Source organism: Gorilla gorilla, chromosome 4, assembly GCF_029281585.2.
Source record: "Gorilla gorilla gorilla isolate KB3781 chromosome 4, NHGRI_mGorGor1-v2.1_pri, whole genome shotgun sequence".
Taxonomy (NCBI): domain Eukaryota; kingdom Metazoa; phylum Chordata; class Mammalia; order Primates; family Hominidae; genus Gorilla; species Gorilla gorilla.
The window spans coordinates 184,251,505-184,276,217 of NC_073228.2; the positions used below are offsets into that span (position 1 = coordinate 184,251,505).

At 42.7% G+C, this 24,713-nt stretch overlaps 1 protein-coding gene across 11 annotated transcripts in view; it reads right to left on the reverse strand.

Moving 5' to 3' along the window:
• MAPK9 (mitogen-activated protein kinase 9) overlaps positions 1–24,713 on the reverse strand; it is a 64,868-nt gene that overhangs the window by 35,010 nt on the left and 5,145 nt on the right. For 8 of the 11 annotated variants that reach the window (XM_055386514.2, XM_004043144.5, XM_019028118.4 and 5 more), the window contains 3 exons: positions 18,202–18,370; positions 7,019–7,148; positions 2,197–2,255 (listed from right to left, as the gene is read on the reverse strand). In XM_055386514.2, the coding sequence (XP_055242489.1) occupies positions 2,197–2,255; positions 7,019–7,148; positions 18,202–18,323 (311 nt within the window). In that variant the 5' untranslated portion in view covers positions 18,324–18,370. Of the gene's footprint in view, positions 1–2,196; positions 2,256–7,018; positions 7,149–17,559; positions 17,738–18,201; positions 18,371–20,272; positions 20,410–24,713 lie in introns of those variants that run through there. The other 3 variants (XM_063707077.1, XM_063707076.1, XM_055386513.2) reach the window with 2 other exon arrangements.

Here is a 24,713-nt window from a genome sequence, read left to right on the forward strand (position 1 = left end):
AGCCAACATGCCTGGCTAGTTTTTGTATTTTTAGTAGAGACGGGGTTTTGCCATGTTGCCCAGGCTGGTCTCGAACTCCTGACCTCAAGTGATCCGCCCACCTCGGGCCTTCCAAAGTGTTGGGATTACAGGCATGAGCCACTGCACCCAGCCTTCTCCCATTTTTTTCTTAATCCCACTTGGATCAGGTTTGTGCAGCCACCATTCTGCTGAAACTGTCCTCCTCAAGGCCACTGGTGTCTTCCATGCTGCTAAATCCACTGGCCAGTCCTATAATCCCAGCGGGCCCTGCCCTGTCCTGTCTCTAACTTCTCGCTGTCAAAATACCCAGCAACTGGTCCTTGACCCTCTTCTCTCCTGTAACCACACTCACTTTCTTAGCGATCTCAGTTACAGGCCATCAGCTCCCAAATTCCTACCTTCAATTCAGACATATTTCCTGAACTCCAGGCTCACTCCTCTGCCTCCCTATTCCCAGTTCCACCTTGATGTCTAACAGGCATCTTAAAGCCATGCCCAGAACTGAACTCCTGATTCCACCCCTAGCCCAGTCTGCTCTTCTCACAGCCTTCATCATCTCAGTTGAGAGCTCCTTCATCCTTCAGGTGCTCAGGCCAAAAATCTAGGTGTCATTCTCAATTCCTCTCTCTCACACCACACATCTTACCTATCAGCTAATACCGTGGCTCTATCTTTAGAACCATTTCAGCATCCCATCTCTTCCCCTCTCACCCTTCCTATTACCCCTCTGGGCCAAACGGACCCTCCGTCATCCCTTAATAGAACTGCTGCAACAGCAGTAACTGATGTTCCGTGCCCCCACCCCTTACAGTGGGTTACCAACCCAGATGCCAGAGTTACGCTTTTCAAACTGAAGGCAGGTGAGCTCACTGCTCTGCTAAGACTCTTACTCTGACTTGCCTTAGAGCAAAAGACATCCTTACAATGGCCTAGAGGCTTGTGGTGTTCACCCTCTTCTCTTCCCCTGCTCCCTCATCTCTAGCCACGCCACCTCTTGATGGTCTTGGAAAACACCAGGCGGGCATCCACTGCTGTCCTGAGCGCTGTCTGTTCCTTCTATCTCCATTCTACTTGCCCCCAAAGTATCTGCGGCACCAAATTCTTTTTCTTTTTTTTTTGAGACGGAGTCTCGCTCTGTCACCCAGGCTGGAGTGAAGTGGTGCAATCTTGGCTCACTGCAAGCTCCACCTCCCGGGTTCACGCCATTCTCCTGCCTCAGCCTCCTGAGTAGCTGGGACTACAGGCCCCCGCCACCACACCCAGCTAATTTTTTGTATTTTTAGTAGAGATGGGGTTTCACTGTGTTAGCCAGGATGGTCTCGATCTCCTGACCTCGTGATCCACCCGCCTCGGCCTCCCAAAGTGCTGGGATTACAGGCGTGAACCACCACACCCAGCCAGACCAACTTCTTTATCTCCTTCAAGGCTTTCTTCGCATGTCACCAACTCATGGAGGTCTTTCCCCAGCCACCTTATTTAAAACTGCAGCCTCAAGCCCAACCCTCAGCACTTTTGATCCCCTGACCCAGCTCCACCCTTTGTCCACAGCACCTAGCACATTCTAATGGACTACATGCTTTCCTCATTTATCATGTTGCCTGTCTATCTTCCCTGACAGGCTCCAGGGAAGCCAGGTATGCCAAGTCCCAGAGAGTACCCAGCACACAGAGGGCAATCAGGTATTTGTTAATGACTGAACACACCAATAAATTCAGGATGAAGTTGGGCATTATGCCTCTCAATAGATTAATACTTCATTTCACTGTTAGTAAGATGATTCTACTTAAGATTCCAGAAATACAGAATCTTAAATAGAATTAGTGACTTAATCATTTCAAGTAATACTCATAAACTCCTGAACCCTAAAATCCCGGCTATCAGGGATTTGAGAAAAACATTTTATAGTTCAGCGAAACACATTAGTGATCCTGGTCTGCTCTGAAGAATTCTTTCCAGTCATCCTTTATCTGTTATGAAGATGAAAACCCATCTGGTACAAATAATTAAATATTACCATCAAATTTTCTAAATATTTCTCTGCAACAGAGAAAGTTATCTGTGATGTCACAAAATGTATTGCCACCTACATTTCCTAAGTATAAAAAGCAGTTGCTGTCTTTTCTAGATGTTCATTCTTTGATGTACAGTGCATTACTGAATAAAAATGATACTTACACATCTTGAAATTCTTCTAGAGTTTTTTGTGGTGTAAACACATTTAACAAACTAATTATCTGAAAAGAGAAAATTAATTATACTTCAATATGTCAGATTACTTGATTACAAAAATTAAGTTTAATATTGAAATGCATTAAGATGGGAAAAAAAATCACAGCAGAATTCAGTACTTCTTATTATTACTGCTTTTACCAATTACATGGCATTTGAGAAAAGTTAAACATCAATTAAAGGAAAGATGCACTTTTAATCAAATCACTTTTATGTGTCCCTAGTAACTTAATTATTACAGAATTTAAACACATAATGTCTTTTTGAACATAAAAAAGTAGAATTTACGGGTAAAAAGACACTAAATAAAGCAGTATGTTAACTCTGAAAACTTAAATACTACGCACAAATTTCTAAAAAGTTTTGAAATATGAAGGCTAAGCTCTTATTTTTGGTGTGATAAAGTGAAAGGCCTCGTAGCATCATATTTTTACCTAAAGAGGGTTAAAGAGCTGATCCTGCGGCAGGCCTCCATCCTGGCACCCTGACATGATTTGGCTGTGTCCCCACCCAAATCTCATCTTGAATTGTAATCCCCATAATCCCCACGTGTCTAGGGAGAGACCTGGTGGGAGGTGACTGGATCATGGGGGCGGTTTCCCCCGTGCTGTTCTTGTGACAGTGAGTGAGTTCTCAGGAGACCTGATGGTTTTCTAAGGAGCACTGCCCACTTTGCTCTTTACTTTTCTCTCTCCTGCCGCCTTGTGAAGAAGGTGCCTGCCTCCCTTTCGTCTTCCGCCATGATTGCAAGTTTCCTGAGGTCTCCCACACCATGCGCAACTATGAGTTATTTAAACCGCTTTGCTTTATAAGTTACACTGTCTTGGGTATCTCTTTATGGCAGTGCGGGAACGAACCAGTACCCACCCCATGGTGTAAACAGCGAGTCCCACGGCTTAGGCACCAAACACATAACCTCAGTCATTCCAGATGACTGAGGGAAAGATGAATTATCCATTATACAGGATTGGGGTGATTGGTTAGCTAAGGACAAAAATAAAACTGCATCCATATTTCAATCTTTATACCAAGAAAAACTCTAAATGGAACAAAGACTTAAATCTAAAACATGAAATAAAACATCAGAATATAGATAAACATTTATATAATCCTAGTGTAGAAAATCTTTTCTAAACATGACAGGAAACCTAAGAGATCTGATTACATTAAAATGAAACAAAAAATGGGTGATAAAAAATCAGTATGTCAACAACATAAATAATGTCAAATGGAAAAAAAAAAGTAAAGGGCAATAGTTTTAATATTTAAAAAAAAAACCCTCCTACAAATGCAGAAGAGACCAGCAGTCCAAAAGAAAAATGGATAAAGGCCATAAAAATTAAATTACCAAAACACATAAAAATAAATAACAACCTCACAAATAAAAATAAAATATCATTTATTTATCAAATTGGCAAAAGCAAAACAAAAAAAATCAACAGTATGTAGTGCTGGGGAATTCTGAAGTAACAGACGTTCTCAGACACTTTTTTTTTTTTTTTTTGAGATGGAGTTTCATTCTTGTCCCCCAGGCTGGAGTGCAATGGTGCAATCTTGGCTCACTGCAACCTACGCTTCCTGGGTTCAAGTGATTCTCCTGCCTCAGCCTCCCAATGAGCTGGGATTACAGGCGCCCACCACTACGCCCAGCTAATTTTTGTATTTTTAGTAGAGACGGGGTTTCACCACGTTGGCCAACCAACGTGGTCTTAAACTCATGACTCAGGTGATCCACCTGCCTTGGCCTCCCAAAGTGTTGGGATTACAGGTGTGAGCCACAGCGCCCGGCTGATACTTTTTTTTTAGGAGATGGGGTCTTGTTTTGTTGCCCAGGTGTGCCTTAAACTCCTGGCTTCAAGCGACCCTCCTGCCTCAGCCCAAGTAGCTGGGATTACAGGTGTAAGTGACCATGCCCAGCTTCTCAAATACTCTTAATGAAAATATCAAAGTAATAGTCTTCCTTGAGGTCAATTTGTCAGTATATTTTAAACTAGAAGTGTGTGTACTCTGACCTGACAATGTTGGCCAAGAAATTCACCTGGACGAGTATGCAAAAACTCAGGTGTTAGAATGTTCATTGCAGCACTGCTTATAACAGTGAGAAACAAAACAATCTATCCAACAACAGGAGGCTGGCAGTCTCTTAAATAAATTACTGTGCATCTGTGCTATGCAACCATTTAAAAACTGGCTCATATCTATGTTCATTAAAGTATATGAGGTCTACCAACATTGCATGAGGAGAAAAGCAGGATGAAGAATAACACGATTAATCTTGTTTATGTACTTGTGCACATGTATGCATAAGAATGCTCACCAAACTGTTAATGCTAGTAATCTGTGGGTGGTGGTATTCAGGAGTTTTTACTTTTTTATATTGTTTGAATTTTTAAAAATAATATATATTTTTTGTAACCTGAAAAAAATTTTTAAATAAGTAAGTAAAGTAAGTCTGGGTGCGGTGGCTCACGCCTGTAATCCCAGCACTTTAGGACGCCCAGGCAGGCAGATCACGAGGTCAGGAGATCGAGACCATCCTGGCTAACATGGTGAAACCCCCGTCTCTACTAAAAACACAAAAAATTAGCTGGGTGTGGTGGCAGGCGCCTGTAGTCCCAGCTACTCGGGAGGCTGAGGCAGGAGAATGGCGTGAACCTGGGAGGCGGAGCTTGCAGTGAGCTGAGATCACGCCACTGCCCTCCAGGTTGGGCGACAGAGCGAGACTCCGTCTCAAAAAAAAAAAAAAAAAAGTAAAATAAAGCATGCATTAGAGAAATTTAAACCAACTCAAGCCACAGACTCAAAAGGAGGAAGCTCAGGAGTTTAAGATCAGCCTAGACAATGTGGTAAGACCCCACCTCTACAAACAATTTTAAAAATTGCCAAGCATGGTGGCACACGCCTATGGTCCCAGCTACTTGGGGGGCTGAGGTGGGAGAATCACAACCTGGGTGACAAAATTAGACCCTGTCTCAAAAAAACAAAACAAAAAAAAAACCAGATTTAACGTTTTATATTTTATTTATTTATTTATTTATTTTGAGACGGAGTCTCGCTCTGTCGCCCAGGCTGGAGTGCAGTGGTGCTATCTCAGCTCACTGCAAGCTCTGCCTCCCGGGTTCATGCCATTCTCCCACCTCACCCTCCCTAATTTTTTGTACTTTTTAGTAGAGATGGGGTTTCACCATGTTAGCCAGGATGGTCTCTATCTCCTGACGTCATGATCCACCCGCCTCGGCCTCCTAAAGTGCTGGGATTACAGGCGTGAGCCACTGCACCCGGCCAACATTTTGTAATTTTATAACATGGCAAGGTTATCAACATAATGCTCAGCGACCACTAGGAGAACATACAATGTGCTTGATTGAGTCCAACTTCATTTTCTAGAAACATTATTTCTCCGTAAAATTTAGTGCTTTGATTTCTGTGGAGCTTCCAAGAATAGCTACTCTAAATGTAACATCATCTAATAACGTGTATTTGAAACTGGTGTGTCATATACAAGGTAAAAAGCTACTTATAGAACAACATCTTTCCACAAAATATTCAGTTGTTTCTCAATTTGTTAGATCAATACTGTTCCTATTTTATAGAAACAGAGTATCAATTGATATTCCTATTTTGGTTAAGTGACCTAAATTCCTATGCACCATAATGATGCCTCTTTCTAGCTTTGATTTCCTCAATGTTTATTAAGAATTTTATCAGCCGGGCGCAGTGGCTCACGCCTGTAATCCCAGCACTTTGGGAGGCTGAGGCTGGCGGACCATGAGGTCAGGAGATCGAGACCATCCCGGCTAACACGGTGAAACCCTGTCTCTCCTAAAAATACAAAAAATTAGCCGGGCGTGGTGGCGGGCGCCTCTAGTCCCAGCTACTCAGGAGGCTGAGGCAGGAAAATGGCATGAACCCGGGAGGCGGAGCTTGCAATGAGCCGAGATTGTGCCACTGCACTCCAGCCTGGGCGACAGAGCGAGACTCCGTCTCCAAAAAAAAAAAAAAAAAGAATGTTATCAATAAAAAATAGGCCGGGCATGGTGGCTCACGCCTGTAATCCCAGCACTTTGGAAGGCCAAGGCAGGTGGATCATGGGGCCAGGAGATCAAGACCATCCTGACTAACACGGTGAAACCCCGTCTCTACTAAAAATACAAAAAATTAGCCGGGCGTGGTGGCGGGCGCCTCTAGTCCCAGCTACTCAGGAGGCTGAGGCAGGAAAATGGCATGAACCCGGGAGGCGGAGCTTGCAATGAGCCGAGATTGTGCCACTGCACTCCAGCCTGGGCGACAGAGCGAGACTCCGTCTCCAAAAAAAAAAAAAAAAAGAATGTTATCAATAAAAAATAGGCCGGGCATGGTGGCTCACGCCTGTAATCCCAGCACTTTGGAAGGCCAAGGCAGGTGGATCATGGGGCCAGGAGATCAAGACCATCCTGACTAACACGGTGAAACCCCGTCTCTACTAAAAATACAAAAAATTAGCCGGGCGTGGTGGCAGGCACCTGTAGTCCCAGCTACTCGGGAGGCTGAGGCAAGAGAATGGCATGAACCCAGGGGGCAGAGCTTGCAGAGAGCCGAGACTGCGCCACTGCATTCCAGCCTGGGCGACAAAAAAACAAAAAAACAAAAAACAAAAAACCTATGTTAATAGCCATTTTTATTCTTAGCTTATCCTAGGTCTGAACTCAATGTATCTCCAGAAAACCCTGAAGATTGCCACATTATTGACAATATGGAAGCACACAGACAAAATACATACATAACTTACATTTTTATGATTGACACATTTTAAGAGGACGAGTTCACGATAAGCTCTCTTTGCATGAGTTTGGTTCTGAAAAGGACGGCTTAGTTTCTTGACTGCAACATTTATCCCAAGAACTGTATCAAATGCAGCACTAGAATTAGGAAATATAATGCACAATCCATTAGAATGGTTTTGGAAAATAGAGCAATGCCAGAATATACATTGAATATATTATCTTTTTAATAAGTAACAAGGAAAAATCTGCTTATTTCATTCAAGGTACTTGCACATATGAAGAGCAGAGTGAGCTGGCTAAGACTGCAGCATGGACTAACTCCTTTGCAGAGACACATTTCAGCCACAGTTAAGATGGGGTTCAGCAATCCTTCACACACCAAGGTTTCATAGTTTAGATTACATTCAAAACCAGGTAATTTAATATAGAGTGCATAAAACCAGTCAAGAAATGAAATCTTCAGTTTAAACACGACAAGAAGTTGGAAACAAAGTCACTGTTTCCTGTCTTAAAATGTGTATATTTTGGAATATCACAGTAGAGGAAATGGTTGAGTTCATGAGGAGAATAAATCTAAATTTTGAGTCACTGTGTTTTTTTCACAAATAACAGTATCTAAAAAGAAAAGAAGCCAAAATTTCAGCTCATGGTAAATGTTCAAGATACAAAATCTCTAACGTAAGCAACTGCTATATAAAGTTCTTTTAGAACTATCTCCTCCTACTACTATAGTAAGAATAAAATCTACAGGCTGTGTTTCCAGCATCTCGTTTCCTGTTGAAATTCTGTTCATCTTCCTCCAGAAAATAGACATGAAGAATCAAGTAGCCTGATTGCACATTTTTAGGTTTCAAACTGGTACTAAATAGTATCATTTGTATTATCACCTCTGGGCTACTCATGAGGGCTAACAGCTACTAAAGGCCACCTGAGAACCTAAGCACTGATTTAAATATTGTTTCTATTTCTTTATTCCATTGAGTTTATAACACTGTTTACATTTATTCTCTTCTATTAATGCTTTTGCCAAACTCGAACCTAATTCAATCTGTTTTAAAGTTGAAGGCTATCTGCTGTAGCATTTGGTTAAGAAGCTACCTTACTTTAATTCAGTTCATATTATGTGTCTGTCTATATATATATGTAAATCCACAGGTTCATACGCAAATTGCACCATTTATATGAATTATAAAATGAGAAGGATATATCCACTTGTGAAACAAGTCATTGACATACATGTAGCCATGTATGTATTTATACTTATATACTTCTCAGACTGAAGAATTTGAAAATAGGCCAGGTGTGGTGGCTCATGCCTGTATTCCCAGCACTTTGGGAGGCCAAGGCAGGCAGATCGCTTGAGCCCAGGAGTTCGAGACCAGCCTGGGCAATATAGTGAAACCTTGTCTGTACAAAAAATACAAAGATTAGCTGAGTGTGGTGGTGCATGTCTGTAGACCCAGTTACTCAGGGGACTGAGGTGGGAGGATTGCTTGAGCCGGGGGTCGAGACTGCAGTGAGCACTGATCCCTCCACTGCACCCCAGCCTGGGTGACAGACTGAGACCCTGTTGCCCAGGGTCTCAAAAAAAAAAAAAAAAAAAAAAAAAAAGAAAAAGAAAAAAAGAATTTGAAAACAGACACACTTTTTTGGTATCAAAAGTTTTTGTCCAAAATTTCAGTTAGATAGGAGGAATAAGGTCAGGAGGTCTACTGTGAGATATGGTGACTGCAGTTAATAACAATGTATTGTATTCTTGAAAATTGATGAGAGTAGATTTGTTCTCATCAGAAACTTTTAAAAAGTATGTGAGGTGATGCATATGTTAATTCGCTCAATTTAGCTAGTCCATAATGTATACATATTTCAGAACAATATGCTGGACATGATAAATATATACAATTTTTATTTGTCATTTTAAAAAAGTTTTTGGCTAAAACAAGGCAAATGGACCAAGTCTAAGCATCTAAGTGGGCATAAGCTTCCCCACTTGTAGCTCAGCTCCATGAGGAACTACCTTCAGTTATTCCTGGTTGTGGTTATTGTGGTCACTCAAAGAATACATTTTTATCACTATCTCTTCATTTATCAGCTTTAGAAATGATCTACCTACTCCCCATTATGAAAACTGAGTATTTGGCCACTTCCTTGAAATCCCCAATCCCCAACACCTCCTATTTTTTTTGTTGTTCTGCTTTTTGGGTTTTCCCTGGTTACGTCTTTAAGTAACAGCCCTAATCTTCACGCTTCTTCAACTCTGAAGGGAACGTCTTGACTTCTGCTTATGTAAAATGAGACCGTTCCATCCCTTTCTCCTCCATTTATCATATATTCATAACTAAGTCTTCTGTATTTCTTTTTTAGGATGTTTCTAGAAGTTGAAAATCAATACATGGAGTGTAGGTGTGTATGTGTACAAATGTAAATATCACTAACGGCCAGAGTTGGGATTACATTTCATTTTCTAAAGATCACATGGCTCTTGCTGCCACTCATAAGAGGGTGAGACTATTTCCAGGATCAAGGACAGAGGATTCTCTTATATTTCATCAACTGCTCAAACATCATGTCCTCTTTATTTGTTTCCTAATTAGACCATGATTTTTTCTAGTTTTCCCCACACATTTCTAATAAATAATAGATTATTTTATTACATTCTAGATTATTATTTACTAGTTTTTACTAATAAAAAATGCCAGTTTTAGCCTATCACTGACACATCCTAGCTTCTCACATTATCTGTTGTGTGGCATCTACTCCACATGATTTGCAGACACTCTTTAGCCTATCACTGGCACTTCCTAGCTTCTTACATTACTGTTGTCTGGCATCTCCTCCACACGATTTGCAGACACTCTTCTTGCAGCTTCCTTAAGACCTGCCATGCAGCCACCATCCTGGGATTTCTTTTCACAGTCCCCACTGCTTCCTGCATTACGCTCTCGTGTTGCCTCTCTTGCTGGAGTACATCCTCAAGGAATTTCCTCAGAAAAGGTGCATGGAAGATAGATGGTATTGCTCTGCCCCCACCCTTGATTGATAATAAGTTTTCTGAGTTTAAAATCAATTTTCTGTGAGAACTTTGAAGGCACTTTTCCACTGATTTCCACACTGAGTGCTGACAGTGAGGAGGCTTATGCCCGATACTGTACTGATTCCTTTGCTTCTTTTTTTGTTTCCCAGCTCAATGATTTATCAGTCATGTTCTCTCTGTATCCCAAAAGCTTCTCACACCCCCAACTAATTACTGTCCCTCCTGTCCACCAGTGATAACTGCTTTGACATGTACAATAATCACTTTCTTGCTTTACCAGCTAAAGCATGCACCCTGGAGCTCCCAGTTTATTTTTGCCTGTTTTTTGAAATCTTCTGTGTCTGACTTCTGTGGCTCAATATTATGGGACTCATCCATTGTTGCTGTATGTAGCTATAACTCCTTCCATCATTGCTATAAGATTCCTTTGTATAACTATATCACATTACGTTGATAGATATTTCAGTTGTTTTTAGTTTTCAATCTATTACAGAACACACAGTCATCACCATTCCTGTACGCAGCTCCGGATCCCCTATGCATGTGTTTCTGATGAGCAGACAACTAAGAGTGGGAACGTATCCGTTGTATTTCAGTAGATAATGTCAAACTCTTTGCCAAAGCGGTTCTACAAATTTGTACAGCTGCCAGCAGTGCACGAGGGGTCACATCTGAGAGCTGCCTCTGGGTGGTTCCAGTGCACGAGGGGTCACATCTGAGAGCTGCCTCTGGGTGGTTCCACATCCTCACCAGCACTTGGTATCACCAACAGCTTAGTTTCTAACCATTCTGCTGAGTGTGGAATGGTATTTCGTCGCAGTTTTAAATTGCACTATCTTGATGAATATCGGCATTGAGCACTTTTCCTGTTTATAGGTTATTTGGGTATCCTCCTGTGACAACCTATTGACTATTTGTTTGTCTATCTTTATAATCTTCTTGACTGTTGTTCTTTACATATTCTGAACAAGAGATTTTTTTTCAGTCATATATCTTCTCACATCTATGCTTATCTTTTCAGTTTCTTGATCTTGGTTTTTTAAAATAAACAACATTTCTTAATTTTAATACAAAATTTATCAATCTTCTATGATAACTTTTTTTTTTTTAAAAAGTGGAGATGGGGAGAGTCTCATTATGTTGGCCAGGCTGGTCTTGAACTCCTGGCCTCAAGCGATCCTCCCACCTTGGCCTCCCAAAGTGCTGGAATTATAGGCATGAGCCACCACATCCAGCAGATAAATGTTTTTTTATGTTGTGTTTAAAGGAGTCCTTCCCTACCCCAAAGATCATGAAGACATTCTCCTATATTATGTTCAAATAGCTTTACTGGCTTGCCTTATATACTTACAGCAATTCAACTGACGTTCATTTTTGTGTATAATATGAGTTTGGGGTCAAATTTCACTTTTTTCTATATGAACATTCCTATGTCCATTTATTTAAAAGACTATCCTTTCCTCATTGCTCCACAAGGCCACCACTGCCATAAGTCAGAAGCCCACACATGCATGACTCTGTTTCAAGGTTAGTCCACTGTTTCTCCTTGCACCACACGACACCATCTTGATCACCAGTTTTCTGGTAAGTCTTCACATCTGGCAGAGGGAGTGTTCCTCCCTTCTTAATGGGTGTCTTGACCATTGTAGGGTTATTATTTTTACATATAAATTTTAAAATCAGTTTGTTCATTTCTTTGTTTTTTAAGACGACTGAGATTTGATTGCAATCACTCTAGACAAGTCTGAAAAATGACCTTCATGGTATTAAATATTCTAACTCATGAAAATCAGACATCCCACCACGATTTCAGTTTTCTCTATTTTTTCTAATTTTTTTAGCTTTTTGTATACGTCTTTCATATTGTTAGATTTTTCCTCCAGATATGATAATTTAAAAGTTTTTATCCTATTTTAAGTGGTATCCTTTTCAAATTTTCATTTTCTATATGCTGCTAGTATATAAATATGCAATTTTGCGTGGGGAGGGGTACATATACTGACCCTGCATCTTGCAAAAGGGCTAAACGTACTCATTAATTTAACAAAACGCAGATTATCCAGGTGGGCCTATTCTTATCACGAGAGCCCTTTAAAGGCAGAGTTCGCTCTGGCTCATGGAAAGGGTGGAAAGTCAGGGAGATGTGAGTATGGGAAGGACTGGGCATGCCACTGCTGCCTTGAAGATGGAGGAGGTCACTTGAGAAGGAAAACATGCAGCCTCTGGGAGCAGACAGCAGCGCCTGACTGAAAGAGATCAAGAGATTGGGAACCACAGACCTAAAGCTGTAAGGAACTAGACTCTGCCAACAGCCTGAAGGAGCTTGGAAGCAGATACCCTTCCAGAACCTCCATCTGTGAGCTGAGCCCAGCCCAGTCGAAATCTTGACTTCAGCTTTGTGAGATGCTGGGCAAAGAACCCAGGCAAACCCACCCAGGTTTCTGACTATAGAACTATGAGATAATCAATAGGTGTTGTTTTAAACAACTAAGTTTGTGTTAATGCGTTATGCAGCAATAGAAAACTAACACCTTCTCTCTTTTGGGCTCTTCTACCATTTTTGCCTCTGCAGCTTTCATTCTGGATACTTTTTGCTGACCTCTCCTCCAGGTCACTAAATCTCTCTTCAGTTATATCTAGCATGCTGTTACACACATTACATTCATAATTCAATTACTATAGTTTTTACTTCTAGAATTTTGATTTATTCCTCTTAGAAGAAGTTTTCATTTCTCCACCAAAACTTTTAATCTTGCCTTTATCACCCTGAACGTAATATCATAGCTATTTAAAAATGTGGATCTAATAATGCCAATATCTCCTATGGATCTGTTTCTTTTGTCTGCTGTTTCTGCAGGATTTTATTCATGTTGTCATATCTCCTTGTGTGCCTAGACTGGGCCTTGCATGTATAAAACTGTTTGCTATCTAGAAATAATTTTATCTAATATGATGCTGTCTTTCTCCACAAAGAATTTAAATTTATTTCTACCAGGTACCTGGGGGCACTAGCAATTTTTGTTTACCCCCATACAAGTTCAGCAAATGAGATGATAATCTGAAGCTGAGTGGCAGTGCCTATAAGGGCCAATCTCTGAGTTACCTTTACTTCTAGGAAGCAGCCTTTTATTGGTCCCAACACAAGTAAAAGAAGTTTGCCACGCAATATTAGAGGGCCCTGGACTCTAATCCCTGTCTCCTAGCCACAGGGCAGTCCAAAACACTCTCTCAGCAGCCCCTTCCAGAATTTTCAAATGCCCCCAAGGGAAAGACAGCCCCACATGCTGAAGCTCCCCTCACTAGGCTTCTGTGATTCCCCAGATCCTGACCTAGTAACTCCTCACTAACTTACTAGCTCTCTAGGGGAAAATGCTGAGCATGGGGGGCAGTGGGAATGTTGGCAGAACACTGGCACAGCTGTTTCACAGGCACACTTTTAATTAACAGCCCTAGTTTTAGCCACTCATTTCATCTCTTCATTGTCATCTCTATGCCCACATCCTCTGTAGTTTTACTATAGCTAGGTTCTCTTCCTTACGCACATACTTCAGCTACTTATTCTCACTTTATCTGCTGTTTTATCTGTATCACAAGATTCAAGCTACTTTCTATATTTCATAAATTTGTTAAAACTGTCTTCCACTTATTACTGCCCTCTTATCTTTGTACAGGTGTTCGGGCCACCATCTTAAATGAGAAGTTCCAAACCACTCATTTTACAGGTGAAAATATTGAGGCCCATAAAGAAACTGATTTGCCCTGGTCACAAAGAACTCTTCGCTGAGGAAAAGAGCTGGACTCAGAACTCAAGTCTCCTGAATTACAGCCATCCTGTGCCTCAAACCATGTCTCCTTTATCACAGAAATTTTGTTCTGAACATTGTTATGTTTTTATTTATTTATATTAATAGAAAATAAACCATGTTAAGAACAGGCCAGTACTCATGTTTATACAGAACTTGAGGACACAAAAAGGAACACGCTATACCAATTATTTCATGTTAAGGCTGTAACTGTTACTTCTAAGAACTGCCAGACTCAATATTGAACACTTTTTTAAAGGTTAAACATTTCATAGAATGGTTTCGTAAAGCAAATAATCTTTACTATTTTGGCCAAACTTGAGATTTTTGAAGGAGAAAGAAAAACTGAATATATGTATGAAAGAAATGTACACACATTTTCTCCACTAGAGCTTCAAAATCTTACAATTATTTAATTGTACTATAACACAGTTGATATTTATGAATACTTCAAAATTATATTTTAAAACTTATTTTAGGCCAGGCGCGGTGGCTCATGCCTGCCATCCCAGCACTTTGGGAGGCCGAGGTGGGCGGATCACGAGATCAAGAGATGGAGACCATCCTGGCCAACATGGTGAAACCCCATCTCTACTAAAATACAAAAAATTAGCTGGGCGTGGTGGCGCACACCTATAGTCCCAGCTACTCGGGAGGCTGAGGCAGGAGAATCGCTGGAACCTGGGAGGCAGAGGTTGCGGTGAGCCAAGATCATGCCACTGCACTCCAGCCTGGTGACAGAGCAAGACTCCGTCTCAAAAATAAAATAAAATATTTTAAAATTTAAAAACTTATTTCCTAATAAATTTTACTAACATTTCTAAAGGAACAAAAACAAATAAACAAATCAAAGACAACTATAAAAACAATTCAAAATTAGGAACCAGAATACTTTCTTCTGGCTCCAGCTCTTCCACTTAATCCTGTACAGGTCACAGGCCCTACCTGCACTTTGGTTTATCTGTACACCTGCCCTTCATACAGCTCTAATTTAAATAGAAGATTAACTAGTTGCATAAACCATACACTGTTGCTGTTATATTTCTCAAAAACGTAGAAATACACATGCTTATGAATTAGTTTCCTATTGCTATTGTAACAAATAACCACCAATTTACTGCTTTAAAGCCACACAAACTTACTATCTTACAGTTCTGGAGGTGAGAAGTCCAAAATGCATCTTATGCCTCAAGAGGTAAGCAGGGCTGCGTGGCTCCTTCTGCAGGCTCTGGGGGGAGTCTGCTCCCTGCCTCTCTCAGCTGGTTGGAGGCTTCCTGTATTGCTTGGCTGTGGCCCCACATCACTCCAAACTTCGTTCTGCCATCACATCTCTGACTACGGACTACGACCCTCCTGTCTCCCTTTTGTAAGAAGGACCCACCCAACTAAACCTGGGATAACCCTCCCATCTGAAGACCATTAATGTAATCACACCGGCTAAATTCCTTTTGCCATGTAAAGAAATATACAAATTCCAGGGATTAGGACGTGGACATCTCAGGCGGGACCATTATTCTGCATGCTATACTCCCCAAAGAATCACTGACAGATGATTTTCAAGTACAATAGTGATGAAAGGAAGTTTTAGATCATCAATTAACTACATAATGCCAATATTTTAATACGAAATATGATAGAAAATCCAATTCCTCTTGTCAGTGTTAGCTAATCGACTGTTGAGCTTATTTTTGGAAAAGCAAGCTTTTTTCCTTTTTTGAAACGGGAATGTGCCGTAACTAGATTATTTCCCAGTTCTACTTGGTGCCTCACAGCCTGGTGAAGGATACAGAGAAAAGAGAAAGCGGAAAAGGAAGCGAAAATCACTTCTAAAGTGTTTACTTTCCCTATTAGAACAGAAGACAGAAGGATACCATAAAACTGAAAGTCAGTTATAGCTATAAAAATTGAAACTGTTCTTGAATATAACAATTGTCTTATAGAGATAAATACAACTAACTGAAAATTGTTTAATAGGTGTTTAGTGAATATTTGTTCATTATTACTAAGACTCTAAACAGAAGTTGGGTCAGAGGCTTTGTCCTATCAAAGTATCAGTGGTTCAAAGTCTTCAACAAGTCTCTCCGTGGTACAGGCAATAAGGTCCCAAAGGCCCACAGCTTGTTTTGGTCCCAGGCCTACCACTAACACCCCGTGAGACGGGAGAAGCAAGTGAGCCTTCCTAGTCCTTCGATTCACCACCAGTGAGGGTTATGGCAGAGCTCATGGTGATTCTACAATATACACTATTCACATTACTACCAACCTTCAAAAGCAAGTGAATGACATGCCAGCTGGGATAAATGAAGCACGTATTTAAAACAGCTACCTGTAGGCCGGGTGCAGTGGCTCACGCCTGTAATCCCAGCACTTTGGGAGGCCAAGGTGGGTGGATCATGAGGTCAAGAGATCGAGACCATCCTGGCCAACATGGGGAAACCCTGTCTCTACTAAAAATACAAAAATTAGCTAGGTGTGGTGGCGTGCACCTGTAGTCCCAGCTACCGGGAGGCTGAGGCAGGAGAACTGCTTGAACCCAGGAGGCGGAGGCTGCAGTGAGCTGAGATCGCGCCACTGCACTCCAGCCTGGTGACAAAGTGAGACTCTGTCTCAAAAAAATAAATAAATAAATAAAACAGCTACCTGTCTATAGCCACAAACAACTCCCCAAGACCTCCGACATTTCTCCCTTCTTGCTCCCTCTCTCCTTTTTCTCTCTCTCTCTCGCATGCACACACCAAATTATCTGTCAAATTATCATCTAATTCCAAATAGGAGATGGATTATAAACCAAAAGAATGCTTTGTTGCTTATAACTTTCCATTACCATCAAAGTTTCCTAATTTGAACCATCCTCCACTGACTTTAAAACTTTTTTTTTTTTTTTTTTTTGAGACGGAGTCTTGCTCCGTTGCCCAGGCTGGAGTGCAGTGGCGCGATCTCGGCTCACTGCAACCTCCATCTCCCAGGATCAAGCGATTCTCTTGCCTCAGCCTCCCGAGTAGCTGGGACTACGGGTGTGCGCCACCACACCTGGCTAATTTCTGTATTTTTAGTAGAGACGGGGTTTCACCGTGTTAGTCAGGATGGTCTCGATCTCCTGACCCCGTGATCTGCCCACCTCGGCCTCCCAAAGTGCTGGGATTACAGGCGTGAGCCACCGCGCCCGGCCACCTTTAACTCTTCTTCTGGCACACTGGATTTAAGGGCCGATACGGCACGTGTCATCGGGAAGTTACGATCACCATTACTTTAGATGCAAGCTGGGCATTCCTTCCAAACAGTCCCTTTCCCACCTTAGCTTCTCAAAGAAGCTCTGGACTGCAATTTCCTCTTAGCTCCCAGGGCCTTCAGCCGCCAGGGCTGAAAAAAACAACTGCTTCCCTGATCATAGGTCTCCGCAACAGAGGATCAGTTAAAAATCATCGTTAAAGATTCTCCAAACCCAACATCTCTACAAGGAAATGTAAACTACCCTACTAGACCATCGAAAAGAGCTTTCTTCTCCCTCAACCTCCTCTGCCTACCAGCTGTAAACACGCGATGTTTAACTGCACCACGGTTTCTTTAGGCACAAAGGTAATCCTGTTTTCATTGACCAAAAAAAAGAAAAAGAAAAAGAAAAAAAAAAAGTTCTGCCCAGAAAAATAAGGGGTAAAAAGTGTGGGAAGTGCTGATAGCTGCAGTCTAGGAAACATGTGAAGAGCTTTACCTTGAGCTGGCCCGTGATGCCGCGGCGGCTGACCGTCTTACCATGCAAGAGACTAACGTTCAGGGTCAGACTAACGATTCTGACGTTCTGGGCTGGACACACAGTTGAAGTGAGACACCAAGGAAGAGACGGCCAGCCCAACCCCTCACACAGCATCCCTTCCTGGTTAATCCATGGAGTGACAATGACACTGACTGGCCTCATCCTGCCAATGAATGGCAAGGCACTGCAATGATGGCGCCTGGAAATGAACAGGAGTGATCGGGAATAAAAGGGGGAGGGGGAAAGGTGGCCATGATGAAGAAACGAATAAAACTCCAAATTTCTGTTACAACTCACTGTCATACCTATTACTCTGATATCATAATGACAGGAGAAATGAAAAAAAAATGAAAGAAAAAAGAAACAAACAAAAAAGAAAACTTGCTACCTATTTAAATTCCTGCAGCATTCTAAGAATATGGGTTTGTACCCTACAGCCTGACTACACAGAACTAGAGCAAGCAGTTGATTCAATTTAGCTCATAAACCTATAACAGAGTTTTTTTTTTAATCATCAATGTTTCTAAATCCTGACACTTTAGTTTTACTTTTTATTACAGCAAAAACTCAATCCACGCTATTAAAACAGACCATACTTACCAAACAATCCCTTGGGCCCCAGAGCCAATTGGTTTCAGCTGCTGGTAACGTTTTAGGACAGTGAAGGTTGAGTCTGCCACTTGCACACTGTAAAACTGACTGTCACATTTACTGTCACTCATGATGCAGCGTCCTGCAATATCCCGAAGGGTGGGCAAGTTTCAGATCCCTTCAAAGAAAAACAGAATGAACGTGCATTCTTACCAGAAGTACATACGCAGCTCACGTAAGAGAGTTCTGAACTTATTGGTATGTAAGACAATGTGGCTGTAAGTTGATAAAGTCAATCTGACCAAGTTCTGAACTTAAGCAAGACACAAAAAAATGCAGACATTTCAGTGGTACCAGACCATTATGAAAGGAAGGAATTTTGAGGCCCAGCAAGACCACACTTTAAGGGGCTGGACTAGAAAATAACCACCTTTGGAGAAAAGAATGTATGCATTACTACTGGCTATGAAAAGACTACATCACTCTGTGCGTCTCATCAGCTTGCCCCCTGTGGAACCATTTACACCTAGCTGTCTCAACTAGAGACGGAGGCATTGCTTCAAAATGATCACTTCTAGAATGCCTAAAGAGAAGCAAACGGACCAGTCTTCTGCTCAGTGTATAGATTCTGGTTGAAATGATGAACCAAAAAGCAAGATTCATACACCAAAGTGACAGGCTGTCAGACGCCTGGTGGCATCAGTGTGCTGCATGTGCCCAAGCACGTGCTCCTGCCTCAGGAGGTGGGTCCCAGAGCTGGCATCAGCTGGCACAGCCCCAGAGTCCCACATCACCACCGGACTTCAGGGTAGAGATCTGTATATGAAGAACTCTGCTGTGACCGACAGTCCATCATAGTAACACTATTAAGTCTATTCACTATGTCTGAGTGTAGGCCAGCAGGCCCAGAAAGCAGCTTTTCTGTGGTTGAGGCACAGGCTGAGACTGCTGCTCTGCAGGAGCCTGGATGATTTTATACAGAAAACAAGCAAACAAATTGGCAAGTGGTTCCCAGGCTCGTGTCTGCTTATGCTTATTTAAAAGTCAGCAAGCTATTTATTTTGGTCTTTTAAAACTATTTAAACTATTTATTTGGTCTTTTAAAACTATATAGCCAACAATAAAATCTATAGGTAAACATTCTATACTGTTTAAGACTACAGAATTTATTCTACAGCTCTGTCAAATCCCTTGCCTTTATGTTCTAGTATCTAATATTTACCGTCAACCTAATGAGATTTTTGTGGTGATGATTTATATTTCAACACAAATGCTAGGATTTTCCTTAAACATGGAAAAAATGGATTAATAACAAGTCTAAATAAAGAACTGAGTCAAATTAATAATTTCTCCAAGTGACCACTGCCCCACGGTCTTCTCCCCGTCCTCTGGGTGGTGGCTGCAGTGTGGCTGCCACTCTGACCACTCCTGCCGAGGTGTGTTAGCGTGCCAGCCAGGCAGTGACTCCAGGGACGCCACAGCGCTTAGATGCTGGACAAACAGCTGCTCATACAACCCGCACTGCAGGAGTCTCAGTCCCGTGTTACCTGGGAGCAATCTAGGGCTGAGTGAGCTGGAACACCTGCCTAGCCCACACTGCTGTGAGAAGGGGACTCGGGAGCTCTCCAGGCTGGCAGGTCACTGTGCTCTAAGCTATAGGAGGTGTGAGGCAGGTCTGTCTTGCTCATGGCATCTCATACTCCAAGGACAGGAGGACAGGAAGCTGGTCTTTGGGGCACCGTGAGCATTCAATAAACCTTTGTTGATCTGATTCCCCACAGTGCTGCTCCATTTTACTGATATCTAAAGGAAGATCCTTTTCTAAAGATTAGCTTATTTACAGTTTGCAAGAGGCTGAAACAATTCCAGTCAACATTTAGGGGGTGCCTTTATGCACGAAAGTGGTAAGTATTGCAAGAGATATGCCATAGTCAGCTAGCAACCAGTCTTGAAACAGCATGTACTTCACTATTTGGGGGAGAAGCGTGAGCAGTGAGTCCATTATCTATATTACAAGTCACAGTGCGGTAAGGGCCATAAGCACAATGTAAACAAAATCAAAAGGCAAAAGAGATCCTACCCACTGGCAGGGGCAGAAGACAAGGACGGCTTCATGGAGGAGGCGGCATCTGCCCTCAGACTCTTTGCCAGAGATGGACAGTAGAGGCACAGAGCTCAAACTGACTGTGTCCAGACACAGCGAACTGCTCAGCTTGGCTAGCGGGGTACAAGTGCAAAGGATTAGAGACGACTCAGCAAAAAGGCAGGCACCCACTACCACCTGCTTTACGGAGGGTGACTGTTCCTCTGCTATGCTGTCAACACACCAGCGACACAGTTACTTGCAAGCATGTACTGAGCACCTGCTGTGGATGGTGAGGTACCATGCCAGGACACTCGCCTGCCCTCAGTGAGCGCACACTCAGGAGGAGGCCCTGCACACCAAGGGTCCTAAACCCAGTAGGGTGAAGAAGATTTGGGGAAACGGGAGGAGAAGCAGCAGAGGCGGAGGCACATTCGGAAATGTGACAAGTCACTAGGGACTTGCTGGGTAGAGGGCGAGTGAAGCTGGAGAGAGAAAAGGAGGCCAGATCACTATGAGCCCCAGAAGCCACGCAGAGCCGTCTGGCCTCAATCCTGAGGGCTGTGGAAGCTGTCAAAACATCAGAGGTGTGACACAGGCGCTGAGGTGCTCCAGGATCCATCCCTCCCTTCCTCGCTTTCATAAGAGAAGCCTTCCTTCCCCTTCCTGCTAGATAAATGGCTGCCCAACTAGAGACGACGCCTGGCAGCTTTCCCAGCAGCCAGGTATGGCCAGATGACCAAGTTCTGACTAATAAGATGTGGGTAGAAGTGATGTATGCAACTTCCAGATCACTTTTGTTACTTTTCTTCACAGAAAGCTGCTTGCCCTCCAATCTTTCTTCCTTGCTGCTGGCTGAGGGATCAGCTGTCACAGACCCAGAGATGGAAGTCACATGCTGTAGATGGAAAGCTGCCCACCAGCTGGATTCCTTAACTACCTCATGGCACAGAGCCACCCCCCCATTCAGGACCCCCAGCCCACGTTGGGACTGACAGATCAATCTCAACTCTGCTGACCAACTCTGGAACTCTCCCTGCTATAACTGCTTTCAACCTATACTTGGACTATGACAATATTAGGTTAACTTTTTTAAATTTGGGGAGTATATTCAATCATATTAGGTTTTAGAATTGTAATTCCATCTCAAGATTTAAAATAGTCCGGGCATGATGGCTCACACCTGTAATCCCAGCACTTTGGGAGGCCAACGTGGGGGGATCACTTGAGGTCAGGAGTTTGAGAACAGCCTGGCCAACATGGTGAAGCCCCATCTCTACTAAAAATACAAAAATTAGCTGGGTGTGGTAGTGCGTGCCTGTAATCCCAGCTACTTGGGAGGCTGACGCAGGAGAATCATTTGAACGGGGAGGTGGAGATTGCAGTGAGCTGAGATCGTGCCACTCCAGCCTGGGCCACAGCGAGACTCCATCTCAAAAACAAACAAACAAAAAGATTTAAAATAATGAAAAAATTAAAATAAGGTACCCTTATTATGCAGGAGAAAAAAGTCACCTAAGTGAAAACCTGTTAAAGCCACCTTCTCTGTCAAGTTTGGGCTTTGTGAGAGCAAGAGAAAGAAACTTAAGGCCACCTGAGAAGGTGTGTAATTTAGCTATTCATGAGTCAACTCTATTGAGATGATATTTCAACAAAATGGACCATCAACTGGGGCTCAGAAAACAGTTTTACAAATCGGGAAGTTCAAGAATTCTTCATGAAACCACATTAGCAATACACTAAACCCTGCATTTGCTGCCTCCACTTCCCACACCAGCCGGTGCTGGTTCCTCCCCCTCAGCTCCCAGGCTGTGCTGCCACCATCCGTCCAGCACAGGGCTCCCTCCTTGCCACTTGTGCACTCAGCAGCACCCGCCAGGCTGCACTGTCATAGCCTTTGTAGGGTCTGCCTTCCTTCCAGGCTATGAGCAACTCAAGACTGGGAGGGAACGCTACAAGGAGGTTTCCTGGAGGAGGCAAGACCTGAGCTCAAGTTTGTTCACAGTATCGACCGAGGCATGAGGAAACAGGCACTTTCATACACGTCAGTGAGAGCTGAGAAGTGGTAAAACATTTTTTTGGATGGAATATAGATATGGCTAATAAAAATGTTAACTGCATATCCTAAACTGGCAAACACAATTCTCTAAGTGTATCTGACAAATACGTGTACAAGTATCCAAACATATTTGTGCAAGCATGTTTGTAACACTTCTTGTAACAGGCAAAAAACTAGAAGTAATCTAAAATGCACACTGTGGATGGACTGAATAAATTATGGCACAGAAGTACAACAAGGCCATTCAACAGAATGCAAGGACTTTATGTATCAATGTGGAAAGATGTCTAAGATACAGAAAGGAAATACACCAAGTTGAAGAAGAGAACACATAATGCCCAGCTACGTAAACACACACACACGCATACACACGCACATACACAATGCTAGCAAGTAGAGAAATAGTGGGAAATGAGAAACTTTCTTCCCATTATAACTTTCTATTCTGTTTTTCAAATGTACATATTTCACATTTAAAAACTGATTAAACAAAAAATGTTAAATGAAAAGCTGCAGAATGATCATTTGACACTTGTATGGAAGATGGGCTTCAGGCAGATAAGGCTAGAGGCATGAGAGTGGGCCTGGCTCTGAGGTACACAATTTATAAACACCCTTATAACAACTAGTGAGGAGCATATTACTATCCCCGCTCTGCAAATGAGGAAACTGAGGCTTAGAGGAAGTTGTCCAGTAAGGAAGTTGTCCAAATTCCCAGCATGGCTCAGATTTGAATTTAGGAGTGTTTCACCACAATATTCAAGTTCCTCCCAAAGCACCATTCTGATATCCCTTTAGAAAGTGAAGCTATTTGCACGTGGGCTGGCCAGGACCAGCACACAGTCCTGCACATTTCACCTTGCTGACTCCCCCTACCAAAACCTACCAAAACACTTTTTCCTCTAACGATGACAATGATTCAGTGATCCACAGACTCAAGTGAACCTTTAATCACACTAAAGCTTCAGAGTACCCACGACATGCGATATTTAAATCAACTAACTATTGTGATTAAAAGCAGATTCTCACAATCACCCTCTGTCTCAACGCTTGCTGCCGACATTTTTTTCATTAAATTGTTCTGTTTTCCAGCTGGGCAAGATGGCTCACACTTGTAATCCCAGCACTGTGGGAGGCCGAAGGTGGGAGGATCACTTAAGCCCAAGAGTTCCAGACCAGCCTGGGCAACATGGTGAGGCTTCATCTCTATATTAAACAATAATAATAATAATAGTAAAAATCTGGCCGGGTGCGGTGGCTCACACCTGTAATCCCAGCACTTTGGGAAGCCAAGGCGGGTGGATCACGAGGTCAGGAGACGGAGACCATCCTGGCTAACATGGTGAAACCCCGTCTCTACTAAAAAAATACAAAAAATTAGCCAGGTGTGCTGGCGGGCGCCTGTAGACCCAGCTACTAGGGAGGCTGAGGCAGGAGAATGGCATGAACTGGGAGGCGGAGCTTGCAGTGAGCCGAGATCACACCATTGCACTCCAGCCTGGGCGACAGAGCGAGACTCCGTCTCAAAAAAAAAAAAAAATAGTAAAAATTTAAAAAGTTCTATTTTCCTACTGTAATTCTTTTTTCTTTCTTTTTTTTTTTTTTTGAGACGGAGTCTCGCTCTGTTGCCCAGGCTGGAGTGCAGTGGCATGATCTCGGCTCACTGCAAGCTCCACCTCCCGGGTTCACGCCATTCTCCTGCCTCAGCCTCCTGAGTAGCTGGGACTACAGGCGCCCGCCAGCACACCCAGCTAATTTTTGTATTTTTAGTAGAGATGGGGTTTCACTGTGTTAGCCAGGATGGTCTCGATCTCCTGACCTCATGATCCGCCTGCCTCGGCCTCCCAAAGTGCTGGGATTACAGGCGTAAGCCACCGCGCCTGGCCTCCTACTGTAATTCTTATGAAGAATAGCTTGGTATAACAACGTAATCTTTCTTTGATAATCAAGAACCTTGCAGCTCTCAGGGCCATCCTGTGTAGTTCTTAAGCCACAGTATATACCACAATACAGAACAACTAGCATTTGGTTATCAGCTCACCCACTGTTGGATCCACAGGACCCTGCAAGGATCTCCGTCACCAGCCCCACTTCCAGGCACCCAGGCCTGCCTATTTCCGTCTCAATCCCCCACTCCCAGGGCCCTGGGTAAGGGCTTCTCATGGCTCCTTGGACCAGCGACAGCAGAAGCATTCTCCCAGCCACCATTTCTGTAACTTCCGAACCACTGCACACATGCCACTTTAGAAAGAGAAATCACTCCACGTGAGAATATGTACACAAATGTTCACAGCAGCTTTATTTTTAATAGCACTAAACTAGAAACAACCCAAACCTGTCCTTCAATGGGTAAATGGTTAAACTAACTGCTGTATACCC